The sequence below is a fragment of the Cygnus atratus genome, chromosome 29, assembly GCF_013377495.2.
Source record: "Cygnus atratus isolate AKBS03 ecotype Queensland, Australia chromosome 29, CAtr_DNAZoo_HiC_assembly, whole genome shotgun sequence".
Classification (NCBI taxonomy): Eukaryota; Metazoa; Chordata; class Aves; order Anseriformes; family Anatidae; genus Cygnus; species Cygnus atratus.
The window spans coordinates 2,369,981-2,387,031 of record NC_066390.1 but is presented as its reverse complement, the minus strand read 5'-3'; the positions used below and the strand labels follow the sequence as shown (position 1 = coordinate 2,387,031).

At 47.7% G+C, this 17,051-nt stretch overlaps 2 protein-coding genes and 1 long non-coding RNA gene across 3 annotated transcripts; 2 read left to right on the top strand and 1 right to left on the bottom strand.

Moving 5' to 3' along the window:
• The first annotated feature begins 3,992 nt into the window (after positions 1-3,992).
• Positions 3,993-8,496, top strand: LOC118260640 (keratin, type II cytoskeletal 5-like). Its single transcript, XM_035571036.1, has 9 exons — positions 3,993-4,502; positions 5,518-5,732; positions 6,295-6,355; positions 6,550-6,645; positions 6,893-7,057; positions 7,292-7,417; positions 7,657-7,877; positions 8,160-8,191; positions 8,300-8,496. Exons 1-9 carry the CDS (start codon positions 3,993-3,995, stop codon positions 8,494-8,496), a joined length of 1,623 nt encoding a protein of 540 aa, XP_035426929.1.
• LOC126913602 (uncharacterized) lies at positions 7,323-16,958 on the bottom strand. Its single transcript, XR_007709189.1, has 3 exons — positions 16,907-16,958; positions 15,061-15,190; positions 7,323-7,391 (listed from the first exon to the last, which is right to left on the bottom strand). It is a non-coding gene; the product is annotated as an uncharacterized LOC126913602 (long non-coding RNA).
• On the top strand, positions 12,695-16,541 carry LOC118260638 (keratin, type II cytoskeletal 5-like). The gene is made up of 9 exons (XM_035571034.2): positions 12,695-13,189; positions 13,650-13,864; positions 14,168-14,228; positions 14,352-14,447; positions 14,724-14,888; positions 15,091-15,216; positions 15,594-15,814; positions 16,087-16,121; positions 16,227-16,541. Exons 1-9 carry the CDS (start codon positions 12,695-12,697, stop codon positions 16,442-16,444), a joined length of 1,632 nt encoding a protein of 543 aa, XP_035426927.1. The 3' UTR covers positions 16,445-16,541.
• Positions 16,959-17,051: the final 93 nt, after the last annotated feature.

Below are 17,051 nucleotides of genomic sequence, written 5' to 3'. Positions count from 1 at the left end.
TCAGCAAGCGTTACAACACAACTTGGGATGTTTAGGATTCTTCAGGTACCACCATGTAAGCACCAGCGTTGCACGCAGAGCAGGAGAAAGGAGGTATCAGCTAATACCAACCTAAGGTCAGAGGCTCTTTTAAGTGCAACAAAGCATGGGGTGAAACAAGACTTCCCTGGTCTGCATAAAGCACCTGGCAACAACAACAATAATGAAGGCGAAGTTATTCCAAAACCCTGGGCTGCATCGGAGTCTCTGCGCTAGCACAGAAAACAATTATCTGGGGAAAGCAGGTCACACCTACACTTCAAAGTCATGTAGTTACAGCTGACTGGCCTCCAGATACTGCTGGGAACAGGCTCAAAGGACTGCAACGCCCATCACGGGGCAACACCTATGGGAAAGCTTCTGAGGAGTTCATCCTAATTCATCCCTTGGGGAAATGAGATTCACGGACACTTGCCTCCTGCTCAGGAGCTCTCAGAGGTTCCTGTCCCCACAGTGCAGGGACCCTGCAAGTCGTGTGGTCCACTGTGGAAAAAGCTCAGGGCAACCAGTGGGACTTCATTAAGTCAGGATGATATAGTAAATTATGGTCAAAATGAGTAGGGTTTGAATTTAGGTTAGCAGCCCAAGTTTAACCCAAAGGCTTTAATTTAAGCAATTAACGTAAATTACAGCCTTGACTTTACTGATAATTAAACTGAGATTAGGTAGCACAGGTGAACCAACACAAGTTAGTAAGACACACTCTGATTTTATAAATGTGTGTGTTTTTGCAAAGAAGACACACGGAGGCATTCCGAAGGATTTATTTCAGCCTCGTCTGAGAAAGGGCATCCATCACCAGACCAAGGCTTCCAGGGCAGATACTGGAGAGAGGCAGAGATGGACAGGAGCTGATGAAAAACTGCTGGAGATACCTGCTTCTTGCTGGCTGGGTACATGGAAAACAGTTCAAATTTCTCACTAGAGGGGCCTGAGTTGCATTTATTGCCCTGATGTAGCCAGAATGCACTTTTCTACCCTCAAAGGAGCGTTATTACCTTGCTGTCAGCATGATGCCAGAACCAAACTCGGCCAAGACTTCACTCCCAGGTTTACAGCATGGCATAAAGGGATCTCCTGCCTCTGGGCTGGAGACTCGCACTGCTGCCTGCCCCCTCTGCTCAGCCTGGGAGGAAGAAACAAGGAGGGGAAGGGATGGAAAAGGCTTTGGAGCCTGCTCAGCCTCGCAGCATGCCTCCGCCACGTCATGGGGGCTCTCAGCCGGCAGGACCTGCCCAAACACAGCTCCCTTTGTTTGATTAGGAGGAAGAACTACAGAACAGCTTGAGTGAGAGCGAGCGTTATGCTCTGGTGGATGAGGAAAAGTCCATATCAGGGCAAGCTATCTTCATCGGAGCAGCAAATTCATTTACATGCCCGGAGCTGCAGTGTGCACGGGAGACACTCCCCCAGGAGCTACCTGGAAACCCAGTGTTTCATCAACAGAGAAGGGTGGGGGCCCCCTTGCCATCACCCCATACCCCAAACCTGTAGCTACAGCTCCTTGTGCTCACAGTTCTGCCTTTTGTAATTACCTCTCAAATTCCTTCCAGATGAGTGACAACCGCATCACCTCCACCCTAGCGCAAATGTGAAATGGAAAGAAATTAATTTCTTTTTATTTGGTTGGAGGAGCTGTATTATTACTATTATTAACAATGGACTCCAACGCAGTTGGAGTATTCTTTAGCCAAAAAAGACAAGTTTCATATGTAAAGGGAGCCTGAGGGGAAAAAGGAAAGTACTGACACATCATGCTGTTAGTAACCAAGGGTGGGTTTCAGCCTGGCTAACTCTGCACACCCTGAGTCAGCCTCCTGGTCTCCCCACATGGTGCTGGGGAAGGTGGAAAGCCATCTCCAGGGGCCTCTCCTTCCATCCACCTTCGGATGGGAGAATCTGCCATTTGGCAGTGATCTCCCCTGACTACACAAGAATAAAAAGAAAAGCTTTTAGATAGAGTTATGTGGGATGGATAGCACCCCAGACGGCGATTCCCAAAGGAGTCTTAGGCATTTAAGGTCTCTGGCAACCTGCATCTGCCTTCAAGTATCTTGTGCCTCATATGAACCAAGCACACCACGGGGGATCAACCTCACGCTTGTACGTCATGACATTCACCAACTGGTGGGCAAAGCCCCAAGGCGGATCAATCATCCACAGCCTTTAGGGTGTAGATTTGCTGCTCGCGATCCATTTACTCCAGTTCCCATGTGTGCAAAGTGTGCCAACAGTCAGACCCAAGGAACAGACCCGCTGGGCAAAATTTACAAGATCGAGCTCTTGCTTACAATAAAAGCTCAGTCTTGCAATAGGCGCCAAAATAAAATAATTGCTACTTCTTCCCCTCCACCATTTCAAAACACCAATGTAAATGCAAGCTATTTTGAAGGCAAGTTGTTGTGGAAGCAACGGGGACCCAATGCACTCGTGGGGGTTTCCTTTGCCTTGCAAGGCGGGGGCGGCTCACAGCACACCCCCCTGCTCGGCGATGATTCCTCAGCGTTACGTTATTCCTGCTCTGCAGCCAGCAGCTGCTCAGCCTCGCAGACGACACAAGAAGAAGCTGTTCGGGGGGATGTGGTTGCAAGTTCACTTTCTTGTATAAATAAATTACATATGAATCATCTTTTCCTGAACTACCTGAAACAAAGCGAGGGCCAGAAACACTCGCCGTGCCTCAGAATGAAGTTATTTTTCACAGTTTCTCTTCAACTTGTTACTCAAGCTGCCCACAGTGCTACAGGCAAAGCAAAGACCTGCACTGGTACCTGTGGCTGAGAAAGGCCAGGTCCAGGATGTCTTTGTGTGCAGACTGCTGTGGATCTGGGCAGAGGGAATCCTGTGGAGCACTCTTCTAGTGGATTCATGCAGGCAGGATCACACTTTCAGATGTGCAGTGCTGAAAGAGCTGATTAAATCTTTGGGAATCTACTTCGTGTTTATAAATGAGGAGTTGGGAACAAGCCCGGAGCACTCCATTTCCACAGAGCCAGTGGATTCAAAGCAGCTCCCATTCCTACACTCTTTCCTCCTCCTCGAAAATTTTGTTTTGTTCCTTTGTTTCCATCCTCCTAAAACACCAAAATTGAAATAGAAGACTAGAACAGCTATTTGTGCTAGAGCTCAATGGCAGCCGTGAATATCACTGTCAAAATACACTTGTGAACAAAAGACCCTAACAAAATGTTTCATTTTCATTCCTACGTTAATTTTATTTTATTCCTTTTAAGAGTGACAGAAGAATTAGTCCACAGGAGCAGGAGTTTCAGAAGAGATCAGCCCTGGGAGCTGAGCCTACATAGAGACAGAAGCAGAAGCATTTCTGCAGATATATTGCAGAAGGGGACCATGCAGTATGTATCACAAAATAAAACATAAAACAATATACTGCAGGGCATGCTGTAAAGCACTGCTCTGCGTGACACAGATTCCTTTCCCTAAAACACACGGGACTGTAATTTTTAAAAACTCTACTCATGAACAGAAAAGGGGCAAAAGCAATCCTGAGGGATGAAATTTTCAAGCAAGAGGTGTTGAGTGACATGCATTTTGAACGGTGTTTTCCTCCCTGTGCCCAAAGTGACTCAACTGCAACTTTCAAATGCTTTGATATGGCGAAGAGTCTGGCTGTCTACAAAGACAGCAGAAGGCGACAGTTATTCCCAAACAATACCACTGTTGCTCAGAACCTGGCTATATTATTTCAGAAGGGCGTGTGTGCGGAGTGAGTTCTTTCTCCAGAATGCTGTTGGACATGCCAAGCCTAATTAATCAGAAAGATGATCCACCTCATCAAACCCATCCCAGTCTCATAAATGCATAAAAGGGCTCTCCTGAGCTCGTGAAAAGCACAGGTTCATCTTTCTTCTTTTCCTCCTACTCCTTGCTCCAGGCCAGCACCTTTGCTCCTTTGCTCTTGCTGTAGCATCCATCCCAACCCAAAGCCAACAATGTCTCGCCAGTCCACCGTGAGGATTCAGAGGGGAAGAAGTGGCTTCAGCGCTGCTTCAGCCATCGTCCCAAACACCTGCCGCACCAGCTTCAGTTCACGCTCCGTCACCCGGGTTGGAAGCTGCAATGCTGGCAGTGGGTTTTCTAGGGTCGGTGGTGGCTTTGGAAGCAAAAGCCTCTACAATGTTGGAGGATGCAAGAGGATCTCCGTGGCTGGAAGGGGTGGTGGCTTCTACGGACCTGCAGGTTTTGGTGGTGGCGCTGGTAGCGTGTATGGTTGTGGTGGTGGCTTTGGCATGCCAGCTAACCTTGGCTATGGATATGGTGCCTTTGGTGGTGGCATGGGTGGCCCTGGATTCCCTGCTGGGGGCATCCACGAAGTCTCCGTCAACCAGAGCCTTCTGAAACCTCTCAACCTGGAGATTGACCCCAGCATCCAGAGGATCCGAAAGGAGGAGAAGGAACAAATCAAAACCCTCAACAACAAATTTGCCTCCTTCATTGACAAGGTGAGACATGAGCTTCCCTAAATATCTTGCCCTCATTTTTTGATGGGGACTCTTAGCTGCATTATGAGCACATAAGCTGATCAAGAAGGAATGAAAATCAGGAATGAGACTGAAAGATGCCTCAGTCCCTGGAAATTCCAGGCAATGGTACCTGCTGCATAGTGGTTGCTATGAATTAATCATCCAGTATTCGAGGTCCTCCTTGTTTGCTGCTGCTTAACATCTCACAGGCAGTGGAGAAATAAAGCTCTTAGAGACAACCTCATCCTTGTAGAGGTGTTGAGCTCTCTGCGCTGAGCACTGCAAGAGCCTTGATAACAGGTTTTTAGATGGTTCAAGTGAAATGAGAGCAACCCATCCAAAACAACCAAGAAAGGAAGCGCATAATTGGCCCTAGGGAGAAGTAAGCTTCTCGCTCATTGAATTTTCCTCAAAGGCATTTAAAGCTCTGAGTGAAACAGTACCAGCATGTTTGGACTGTTAGTTCAAAAGAGCAAAATCTGATCTGACTCTGTCTGAATCACTTCATTTCCTTGTTAACTGTATTAGACGCACAAGAGCACCTGCTCGATTTCTCTTGGTTGAGCAGCTCCTCTTTGATTTCAAGGAAAATGCAACATTATTTTGGAGATTTTGTGGGGTGTAGGAGCTATGCTGAAGGGAGGGGAAACTGACACTTCATTATTCTTTTCTTAATAAGTGTGCAAACCCTGTTTTATTCCTTATCTGTTTTTGCATGCACTGTTCACACAAGATGTATGCACCTTGCATGCTTTATCAAAGGAAAGAAGGGGAAGCACATGCAAGGAAATCCGTGGTTGTTCCAGAGTTTTTTTGCAATATTGACCAGGGTCCCTGCAGTCAAATAGCAAATTCCTGCTTCTATCAGAGGAGAATTTGGCTATGACAACCAGTTGGAAAGGGTACTTCACCCACTGAGATCCCACATTTGTAAGGGAAGCTCTCTTAGAATCTCTGCTCTTTCAGAACATATTCAGCGTATTTCTGCTTGCAGGTCCGATTCCTTGAGCAACAAAACAAAGTGCTGGAAACCAAGTGGAGCCTGCTTCAGGAGCAGGGGATGAAAACAGTTAAAAACAACTTGGAGCCGCTGTTTGAGACTTACATCAACAACCTCAGGATGCAGCTGAACAGTTTGCTGAGTGACAAGGGAAGGCTGGAGGGAGAGCTCGTCAACACTCAGTACCTGGTTGAGGACTTCAAGAAGAAGTAAGTGTATCGAGCGAGTGCTCTACCTACCTAGGTAGGTGCAGCCTTTCTCCATTTGACATCCTTAAGCCAAGCGGGGGATCCAGACAAGTCCTCTAACAAATAGACCGGGACACAGGAATTCCCGACAGTGAAGGCTGTGCCATTTTCTCAAGATAAACGGTAACGGAGCAACAGATCCAAATACACAAACATTTTGGGAATAATTTAGAATATGATCAAAGACTTATTAACTAAATTACCTACTGAGGAAAAAAAATTACATGGTAGGTCTGAAAGTTTCAGGACAGCATGCTTAATTTGCTTAAGACAAGCAGGAGGAGTATGACTAAGGGCCAGAAAGAGGGAAAAAGGAACAGCAGAGATTCTTTAAAAAAATTTAGATGTACTTGTTTTAACTAGTTTAGCCTAGGAACATGCTCATGGTCTCTTATTCAGATGCTCTGCAAAAGAAAAGAACATTGTATGCAAAATGCTCTTAAGGAAGTTCATTCCAGCAAACTAAAATCACCTCTGTCTGTTACTTGCCTAAACAAATGCTTCTTCTGCCTCCCTCCATTAGGTATGAAGATGAAATCAACAGGCGTACAGTTGCAGAGAATGAATTTGTGACACTTAAGAAGGTGAGAGCAAATTGCAGAACACTGTCTGATGATTACTTGTAGAGCTCTAATCACCTATTCATTCACAAATCCATCCATTCTTATTCTAATTTTTATTAATGCCTCCTTCCCTGGCCTGTTATTGCGGAGATAAGCACATCCCTGACTTGCGAACAAGAGTGTAAAATGTATTACCTAATTCTCTCGTCCTCCAGGATGTAGATGCTTCCTATATGAACAAGGTTGAACTACAAGCCAAGGTAGATGCGCTGACTGAAGAAATTAATTTCCTGAGAGCCCTCTACGAAGCAGTGAGTACAATCACTTCCCAAGACATTTCAGTCCTCAGTTTGGAGCTTTCCTCCCTCCGTTCCTCTGAAAGCCTTTAATTTCTCCCCCCAGGAGATGCTAAATCCTTTACCTCTTTAGAGTTACACCAACTGTCTTAGCTCCTTAGATAACAATCTGTAGCCTCTCCCAGGTCTGCATGCTCATCTGTAAGGATGAAAAGGCATCTCCCAAGTGAGTGAGCTCACCTAGTCACTGCGCACTTTGCAGGAGCTGTCTCAGATGCAGACCCAGATCTCCGACACCTCCGTTGTTCTCACCATGGACAACAACCGAAACCTGGACCTAGACAGCATCATCTCGGAGGTCAAAGCTCAGTACGAGGACATCGCCAACAGGAGCCGGGCTGAAGCCGAGTCCTGGTACCAAACCAAGGTGAAGGAATTGGGGTTTTCCGTGCTGTTATCTTCATGTCTTGTCTTGAACAGAAAAGGACTGACTCTTCCAAGAAAACTTTATCCAGTACTGCACATTGCACAGCAGCAACTCAGCTGCTAGTGTGGGCTTGGAGAGGCACCCAATGCTTTCAAGCACCCACCTTGCCACACACTGTGTTACTGAAAAAACGATGGATTTTACCTTGACTGGTTGTTTCTCTCTCCACGACAGTACGAGGAGCTACAGGCTACCGCAGGCAGGCACGGGGACGACCTCCGCAACACCAAGCAGGAGATCTCCGAGCTCAACCGCCACGTCCAGAGGCTGCGGTCTGAAATCGACAGCGTGAAGAAACAGGTAAAAAGCAGGAAACCCCATCCTTTTAACCAATTTACCTCCCAGATTGGCAGAGAGGAAGGAAAACATCAAAAGCAACCTAAGCGAGTTCTGATCAGCTTGACCCTTTTTCTCTCAAAAAACAGAATTGCTGCTAAAACTGCTTAAATTGGTGGTACTGTAGTAAGACCTTGTGGTTTCAGGGTAGAACAAGCCAAGGGCCCATATGAGCAATTTGACCAGAGCTTTCTCCTTCCTAGTGTGCAAACCTGAAAGCAGCCATCGCAGATGCTGAGGAGCGCGGGGAGCTGGCCCTCAAGGATGCCAAAGCCAAACTGGCCGAGCTGGAGGATGCCCTGCAACAGGCCAAGGCAGACCTGGCCCGGCAGCTGCGCGAGTACCAGGAGCTGATGAATGTCAAGCTGGCCCTGGACATCGAGATTGCGACCTACAGGAAGCTGCTGGAGGGCGAGGAGTGCAGGTGGGTGGGAAACACGACCCTTCTAGTCCTGGTGTTGGAGGATCCAACACAAGTGCTGGTGATGCTCGGCATTTCTGAAATGCACATGCTAAATGGGGTATCCAGGGGCAGAGGGAAAGGTTGTCTGGTTAATTCTGTAACGTTGTGAGAAGCATCCACAAATTATGCGACATATTCATTTTTCTCCCCAGGGGTCTCTAAAAAAAGTCCCATGTATTTTCTTATGCTATCACCTGGCTTCTTTCTTATGGTCTTACATTGCTGTGTTCTGTTCCCTAACAGGCTGGCCGGAGATGGCGTCCCAGTGAATATCTGTAAGTCTCTAAAATATATGCAATTACCCGATTTGAGCATTATTGTGTTTCTGTACTGAGAAGCCAATACCCAGAGAGACTGAAAGCTTTTCCTTCTCCTTCTTGCAGCTGTGACCAGAACAACTGTGGGAACAGGATATGGAGGAGGAAGCAACCTCAGCATGGGAGGAGGAATCTGTAACATGGGGAACAGCTTCAGCTGCGGGAGCGGTCCTGGGGTGAGCAGCACCACCTTCGGAGGTGGCAGCAGCTCCAGCGTGAAGTTTGTCTCGACCTCCTCCACCAGAAGAAGTTACAGAAGCTAAAGGTTTCCTTTCAGACGCCTTCACTCGCCAGAAAACACCTTAACACTGGTCCTTTATTAAAGCATAGTTGGGGTGAATGGAACGAGGGCCACCTAAACCCTATGTCTTGTCACACAGGAGCCCTCACTTTAGGAACCCTCTCTCAGCCATGTTGTCTAGCACATGTCGTGTAGGGCTCTGCTATTGAACATGAGTCCACCTGTTTTAAATTTGCAACTTGCTTGTTACAGCTCAGCATTGTTGGCCGGATTTTGTATATAAAATGTGTCCCATGACTGTTTGTCTCTCTTCACTTTCTGGTGTTTGTCTAATAAAAATGCATATGTAATTTATTCTATTGCGTGGACCTTTTAATTAAAGACGTGGAACAGCAAATGCAAATGCAGATAACAAGCACTTTTCCTAGGGCCTTGCCCAGTTAAAGGCACAAATTTTTACTCCTCATCCACATTTCCTGCATCTCCCCAGCAGCAGCCAAAACACAGGTACAGCGTAGCACCAAGGGGAGGTCTGCTGTTGGTTTCAATGCACTAGTTCTCCCCATTGTGCACGTAAAACACCTGGAAGCTAAACACAGGGCACGCCAAGGCAAGAGTGGGGCACAGGGGAAAAGGTCTAAGATTCATTTGCTATGCAGCTCCCAGCCAGTACAACAGCCAACAGCCTGGCTCCCAGGGGGTGCAAAGGGCAGTGCCAAGTGTGTGATGTACCTGCATAAACTTCTAACAATAGGGAACTAATTACCAGGGGAGTCAGAGCAACCACCCGACTTGTTCAAGAATATCAGTCCATCTCAGAACCCCATTTACTGTGAGCCGTCTCATCTAAGTGTAAGTGCCAGCGTGCAAACACCTGAGAGCTCTCCCCTCCTGTTCCGAACACTGGCCACCCTGTCTGAGGAGTTCATCTCAGGCCTTGGGTGCTCTCATTCCGTCTCCTTCGACTATAAGTGGTGGAGAGTCCAGTCTACAAATATTCATATGCTACTCTGACGGGAGTTGTCTCCCGTTCAATAGCCAAAAACAAACAAACTAAAAAAGAACAGGATACCTGTCAGAAGTAGCAAGTCAGAGAATCATAGAATCGTTAAGGTTGGAAAAGACCTCCAAGATCATCTGGTCCAACCATCCCCCTACCACCAATGCCACCCACTAAACCATGTCCCTAAGCACCATGTCCAACCTTTCCTTGAACACCCCCAGGGACAGTGACTCCACCACCTCCCTGGGCAACCCGTCCCAATGCCTGACCACTGTTTCTGAGAAGAAACGTCTCCTAATTTCCAACTTGAACCTTCCCTGGCACAACTTGAGGCCATTCCCTCTAGTCCTATCTCTAGTTATCTGCGAGAAGGGGCCGACCCTCAGCTCCCCACAGCTTCCTTTCAGGGAGCTGTAGGGAGCAATAAGGTCTCGCCCGAGTCTCCTCTTCTCCAGACCAAACAACCCTTCAAGATCCAATTTAGATGTGGTTCTGTGACTAGTCAGGAGAGATTAACTGAGCAGTAAAAGCAGGGCATTATCTGGCTGAAAGCTACAAAGGAGTGACAGATCTACTGCTGGAAGATGAGTTGAAAAAATGTGTGACAAAAAAAGAGTCCCAACCCCCTGTGTATTTCAGTAAGATCAGGAAACGTGCAGAGGTGTATTAGGAAAATACTCAGTGATGGGTTAATAGAGGAGAACCAGCAGTCCCTGAATGACAGACTGTATTCTGGTTTTCCTTCAAGACCAGCAGTTTCCCATAATTTTCTAGGATGCTCTGAACTCAGCATGTTCCTCTCCATATCCCCCAGGAAATCTTCCCAACAACTTGCGGGTTGGTTATGGGTCCGCTGCAGCTCTCTGCTCCTGCTCCACCACCTCTCCAGGCATTTCTTCCCGCTAAATACTCCTTCCTGGGAAGGAGCAACCTCCTCCCTCCAAACAGCAGCCGGGGCAAGGCTTAGTAATGGTCTTCCTAACTGCTGCCCAAACACTCTCCCTAACTGAACAGGATGCAATGTATATAGCCAACAGGCACATCAGATGGATGCCATCCATTGCATCATCGCCTGGGTCATAACATAGAGATTACAAAGCTCTTCAGCCGATCAGAACCGAGCTGGACCTGCCCAATCAAACCTGTTACGCACTGTAGAAGGGGATAAAGTTCCTGTTGTTTTGGCTCGGCTCTGATCTCCAGGTACATAACCTCCTGTTTCCCCTCCAGCGGGACCTGTCAAATAGATGCAGAGATGACCTGGGGCTGTATTCCAGCAGGGGAGGACAGCCCTCATTAATATGAGCGCGGCCCAGATTAAAACCTTAGTCATAACGCAAGGAATGGTGCTTGCACTCAGGGGCTCGAATTTGCAATGCACAGATGGAACTCTGCCTCCAAATACCCTGATTGCTAATTGCTACCCATAACGTTTTGACAGAGTTCTTCAGGACAGACGTGATCGGTGGCTTAGTCACAGAAGCTCCTCTGTGACTGTCTTAAAAAGTGCTGCGTGTTGTAATTCACAGTAGCCAAAACACTCCCAGGACAGTTATTTTAGCTTCATTCCAGGGTGTGTAAGGGAAACATTAGAAGAACAGGGAGGAAAAATGTGGAAAAAAAAAAAAGAAAAGAAAAGCATGGCTGAAAGGCAAAAAGAGATGACAGGCATCCACAAATCACCCTCAGTGGACCTTCTGGCCAAACTCACTTGACTGCCCAGCCTCCAAGTGTGAAATGGCAAGCACGAACGTGCGCTTGAAAGATGCATCTGAGAACACCTGCTCCTATTCCAGAGCCTGCATGTGTCTTTTTAATGGCTGGGAAAGGCTACGGCTTCCCAGCAATGCTCTGCAGGTGTGCTGCTCCTCTGATGTTCAGCTTGGGCATGGGCACCCACAAGAGAGACGTACCTTGGCAAACTCCCGGGGCCGCAGGGTTCAAGAGAAGCATGTCCATCCCTGGAAAGTTATGGGCATCCAGACAAGATACTGGGAGTGACTTCTGAGCATCCCATCTTCTTCCAGGACAACTTCCCATGCGTACAGTGCTACAACACAGCATGCATAGGGCAAGTCAAGACAGCTTGTGCATCTCTCTCTGGAGAAATGCACCACTTGACATCTCCTGGGAGCTACGTGGCATAAGAGTAGAGGGAATTGACTGTGAACAATGCTACAAGCCCAAATCCTAGGCACTCAACTTCCTTGTGAGTAAGAGTTATTGAAAAAGGAAGACAACAGATGTGGGGAGAGAAGCCTGTTCCCAGGCTTCCCACTGGGTCACCCCGTGAGTCAGGAAACGGCACACAATCCGCAAAGGTGAAGCCCTGAGAAATCGCCAGCTCAGGTTTTGTGCTGTCACAGCCAGTGGTAACTCCCTCCCAAGTCATATTCTGATATTTCATCACTTGTTGTCAGTCTGAATCAGGATGAAACGTAGACACTTTTCACAGAAAGGAAAGGTCTGAAAATACCATTCACGAAACTACCTTTCATGTCTTTCCCATTGTCCGGCTGGTTTTTGATAGCTGATGGTCTAAGACTTCCATTAATGCCCCATCACTCCCCTGGCTTCCCTCCATCACCTCTTTCTCCCTCTTGTATCCGCTCTGGTATAAATGCCTCGTTTGGGCATGAGAACAGGAGTCCAGAATTTCCAACAAGTTGGGGCCTGAGGTGCTGATACCCTGCTGGGGTTTACTCAGAACCACAGCAACAGGAAACACGGACCCACAATAACAGATTTCTCAGACCTCGGACCACTGTAAAATGATAAAATGTGCTTTTACGCAAGAAAGGGAACGATTCATCTGTGAAATACAGATGAGTGAGCGCTTGCCCAATCTACTGCAGAGGTGAAAGGAGGGAGTGGGAAATGGATGGCCACGAACAAAAGTTGAGCAGGCAGCATTTAGCATTTTCACGGATATTTCAACAGCCAGACCATGACTGTCACAAAAAAATGCAACTCCTGCAACTTTCGAAGTGATTCGTAGGTGCGTGTGCTCACAATGAACTCACCGTTCGCACTGCTGCTAGGCGTGCCGAGCCTGGTTAATCAGTAAGATGAGCACCACACCAGACCCATCCCCAGCTTGTAAGGGTATAAAAGGGCCAGCCTGAGCCTGGGGAGCACAACTTCATCTTCCTTCCCTCATCCACTTCCTCACTGCTTTATTCTCCCTATTGCTCTCACCCTGTTCACATCAGCTGCCATGTCTCGCCAGTGTATTGCAAGGAACCAGTGCAAAACTGGGTTCAGTGCCGCTTCTGCCTTCATCCCAAATGCCTGCAGCACCAGCTTCATCTCACGTTCAACTTCCCAAGGTGGAAGCTGCGGCACCGCTGCTGGGTATGGAAGATTTGGTGGAGGTTTTGGAAGCAGGAGCCTCTACAATGTCGGTGGATGCAATAGGATCTCCGTAGCTGGAAGGGGTGGTGGCTTCTATGGACCTGCAGGTTTTGGTGCTGGCACTGGAATTTCCTATGGTTTTGGTGGCGCATCTGGTGGTGCCTTTGGGTTTGGTGGTGGCATGGGTGGCCCTGGATTCCCTGCTGTTCCGACTGGGGGCATCCATGAAGTCTCCGTCAACCAGAGCCTTCTGAAACCTCTCAACCTGGAGATTGACCCCAACATCCAGAATATCCGTAAGGGTGAGAAGGAACAGATCCAAACCCTCAACAACAAATTCGCCTCCTTCATCGACAAGGTGAGACATGAGATTTATTGGATATGCTGTGCTGATTCTTCAGTGGAGAAGCACAAATAAGGGCAAGTTCTATCTTTATCAGCAATTTTACTCTTCATGTGCTGCCATATCTAACAGCAGCAGCCAGGGAATAAAAAATGAGGGGTGCTGGGTTTGAGACCATTCGTCCCACACATTGATGCTGAGAGAAGACCATCCAGCAGAGGGAAAATGGTGATACAGGTTGTAAGGAAGCAGAACTTGCCATATAGTCAGGAATGTTAACATCAGATTTGTAATGCTTGCTTCCGTCTATTTGTCTTTCAGCAATCTGTGCTATTGCCCAATCTTTGAGTATGAAGTGACAGCTGTTTCCCACAGGCTGAGAGCTTCCCCCCCTTTCAGCAGGATGGTACCTGGCCTCTCTTAGGGAAACCATCCTGAAGCCACTGTTTCTGAAATATCTGTTTTCTCTTTTCAGGTCCGATTCCTTGAGCAACAAAACAAGGTCTTGGAGACCAAGTGGGCCATTCTGCAAGAACAGGGGAACAAAACCGTTAGAAACAACATTGAGCCCCTCTTCGAGACCTACATCAGCAACCTCAGGAGACAGCTGAACAGCTTGCTGGCGGACAGGGAGAACCTGGGAGGTGAACTGAATAAGGTGCAAAGCCTTGCTGAGGACTTCAAGAACAAGTAAGTCTGTTCATTTGTGGTCTGTCTGGCAAGCAAGTGGGCTGCAATAGATGACAGCTCTGTTGCACCGGTGCAGTCAGACAAGGAAAGAAGGCCTTTTTTGCTAATATAATCTTCTGAAAAAGGCCCAGGATTAAGTTTGCGTATGTGACATAGAGAGTCTCAGTGCCTTGTGGCTGAAAGTCACAGGCAGAAAGCCAAAGAGCTAAGAGACCAAGGTACAAAACTGCACATATAAAAACAAGTTATTAACAAAACGACTTCTGCATAAGCCTAGACCAACCCTCCATTTCCATCCTGCAGATATGAAGAAGAGATCAACAAGCGCACAGCTGTCGAGAACGAATTTGTGATCCTGAAGAAGGTGGGTGCATGCATGCTGCACCTCCCAGGCCTGCAAGCTGTCTGCATGACCACAGCAAGAAACACATCCTGGAACTTCTCCTCTGAAAACTGCTTCATTTTTGTGATGTGTTTCCTCTTCTAGGAGGTGGATGCTGCCTACATGAACAAGACCGAGCTGCAAGCCAGGCTGGACTCCCTCATGGAGGAGATAAATTTCCTCAGAGCCCTTTATGAAGCAGTAAGCACCTGTGTTCATGCCCTTCTAGTTCCTAACACCCTTGCTCCCCTTTCCCACCTCAGAAGCTCAGGACAGATTATTTTTTTTTATTCTGTTGCACTAAAAAGTCAATGCTTTTCCCATTTTACCTGCTGTATTAACCCTTCCTGAAAGTTTCTTGGAAAAATCCCTTTGGACACCCAGCTCTACCCTCTACTTGGAGCATTTCTGCCCCCTTGAGCAAGAGGGGAAGAGTCTCATGCCTGCAACTCACCCAAATGCCCGCTGCCTCTGCAGGAATTGTCTCAGATGCAGACCCAGATCTCTGACACCTCTGTCATCCTGACCATGGACAACAACCGCAGCCTGGACATGGACAGCATCATTGCAGAGGTCAAAGCTCAGTACGAGGAGATCGCCAACAGGAGCCGAGAGGAGGCCGAGTCTTGGTACCAGTCCAGGGTGAGTGCCCAGGAAGGCTTCTGGGCAAACCATGCCCCCTGCCCCAGATCCTTCAGATTTAAAAATCCTACAAAGCTCTAAGTGCTTATTTGGGATTGAGAACAGATGCATGCTTTGAGCACAAACACCCACATTCCCCCATGCTGCTTCGCACTAAACCGATGGACTTTACCTTGACCGGTTGTTCCTCTCTCCACGACAGTACGAGGAGCTGCAGGCTACCGCAGGCAGGCACGGGGACGACCTCCGCAACACCAAACAGGAGATCTCTGAGCTCAACCGCCACGTCCAGAGGCTGCGGTCTGAAATCGACAGCGTGAAGAAACAGGTAAAGGGAAAGGAGATGCAAAGACTTGACTTTCACTGTGGCCTAACCTTGGCTGCCCAGCCAAATCCAGAGAATAAAAATAAATGCATCTCAGTGAGTTCTGCTGGATCGGGAGTGAATGACAGCATTTATCTCAGTGCAGTAACTTCACAAAGAGTGACAATATTAATAAACCTGAACAGATACAAAGGGGTGTGGAATTAGATTAAATCCAGGCTGTGACCTGGCCCAGAACATGGATCAAGTTAGTGATCGTTAAGAAGCCTTATGTCATAATTCAGCATCTTCTGCATCTAGGCCAGCCATCACGAGTCCAGGGTACAAAGAACTGGTCTATGCTCTGGATGGGGAATTCAACCACTGTTTGTCCCCCACAGTGCGCCAGTCTGCAGACAGCCATCGCAGATGCTGAGCAGCGTGGGGAGATGGCCCTCAAGGATGCCAAAGCCAAACTGGCTGAGCTGGAGGATGCTCTGCAGAAAGCCAAGGCAGACCTGGCCCGGCAGCTGCGCGAGTACCAGGAGCTGATGAACGTCAAGCTGGCCCTGGACATCGAGATCGCGACCTACAGGAAGCTGCTGGAGGGCGAGGAGTGCAGGTGGGTGCAGTTTTTTCCAGTTTCCAGCAGTGCAATGGGGTCACAGACCCTTGTCAGGTTTAGAAAAGGCCCCTGGGCTTCCCACATTCAGAGGGCTCAGAACCTGTTTAGAGACAAGCAATTGCTCAAGAAAATGAGCCATTCAGGAATATGGCAGCTTTTTGTGCAAACTTCCACCAAAAACATTTCAAAGAAGTTCCGCTGCTTTTTCAACCAGCTCCTGTTCATGGGCTCCCCTTAAATGCTTACTGTCTCCTTTTGCTCCCTAACAGGCTCTCTGGAGAAGGTGCTGGTGCAGTGAATATCTGTAAGTAACTTTTAAAGACGGTTTTGTGACTTTTACATTGGTCTGCCAGCCACTCAGGGGTCACTGTTTGTGGATGCCTCTAACAAGGGTGCTTTCCTCTTGCAGCTGTGACCAGAACCACTGTAGGATCAGGATATGGAAGTGGAAACTCTCACAGCTTTGGGGGTAGCAGCGGTATTGGAGGTGGGGTCTGTGCTGGAGGAATGGGCTTTGGCTCGTTCGGCTCAAGCAGACAAGGCATGGCCGGGTCATGCGTGGTTGGTGGAAGCAGTTCCAGCATGAAGTACGTCTCCACCACCTCTTCAAGCAAGAGATGCTACTAAAGTCAGACATCAGCACTGCTAGCCCGTGTGCACCAAGCTTCCTCTCCTGCTGTGTGCAATCTTTACTCTGTTACTTGCAAAAGGTTTGGAAGTCAAAGCTGTCTGTCCTTATTTATATAAACATGTCATGCTCCTGTTTGTTCTTTGACTCTCTGAAAGCCTCATTTCCCAGAATTTGTCTAATAAAAGGCACGTGAAATTCATTCTGTTGCATTCTCCTTTCAATTTCAATTACTTTATAGTGCCACAGGGGAAAAAGCACCTGACAGAGCAGAGCAGAGCTGAAGGGAAACACAAGTCACACACACAACAGTTGAGACCTTTCCTTCCTCTGCCCTCACTGTAACTCCACAGGTACCACTTAGAGGAACAAGGAATGTGATGTTCCATTGCCATTTGCATGAACAAGATTTTTTGGCATCAGTACCCACCATGGAAAAGGAAAATATCTACTTTCCTTACCAGGCATTAGCGAAGATGTCCTTCTGTCTTCATTTCTCCATTACAGCACCTCAGCAGTTTCAGGCCACCTTGATCACACCCAAACCCCTGTAATCTTTCAAGGTTTTATGTTATGAGTCATGTAGGGATATAAAGCCATTTTTTC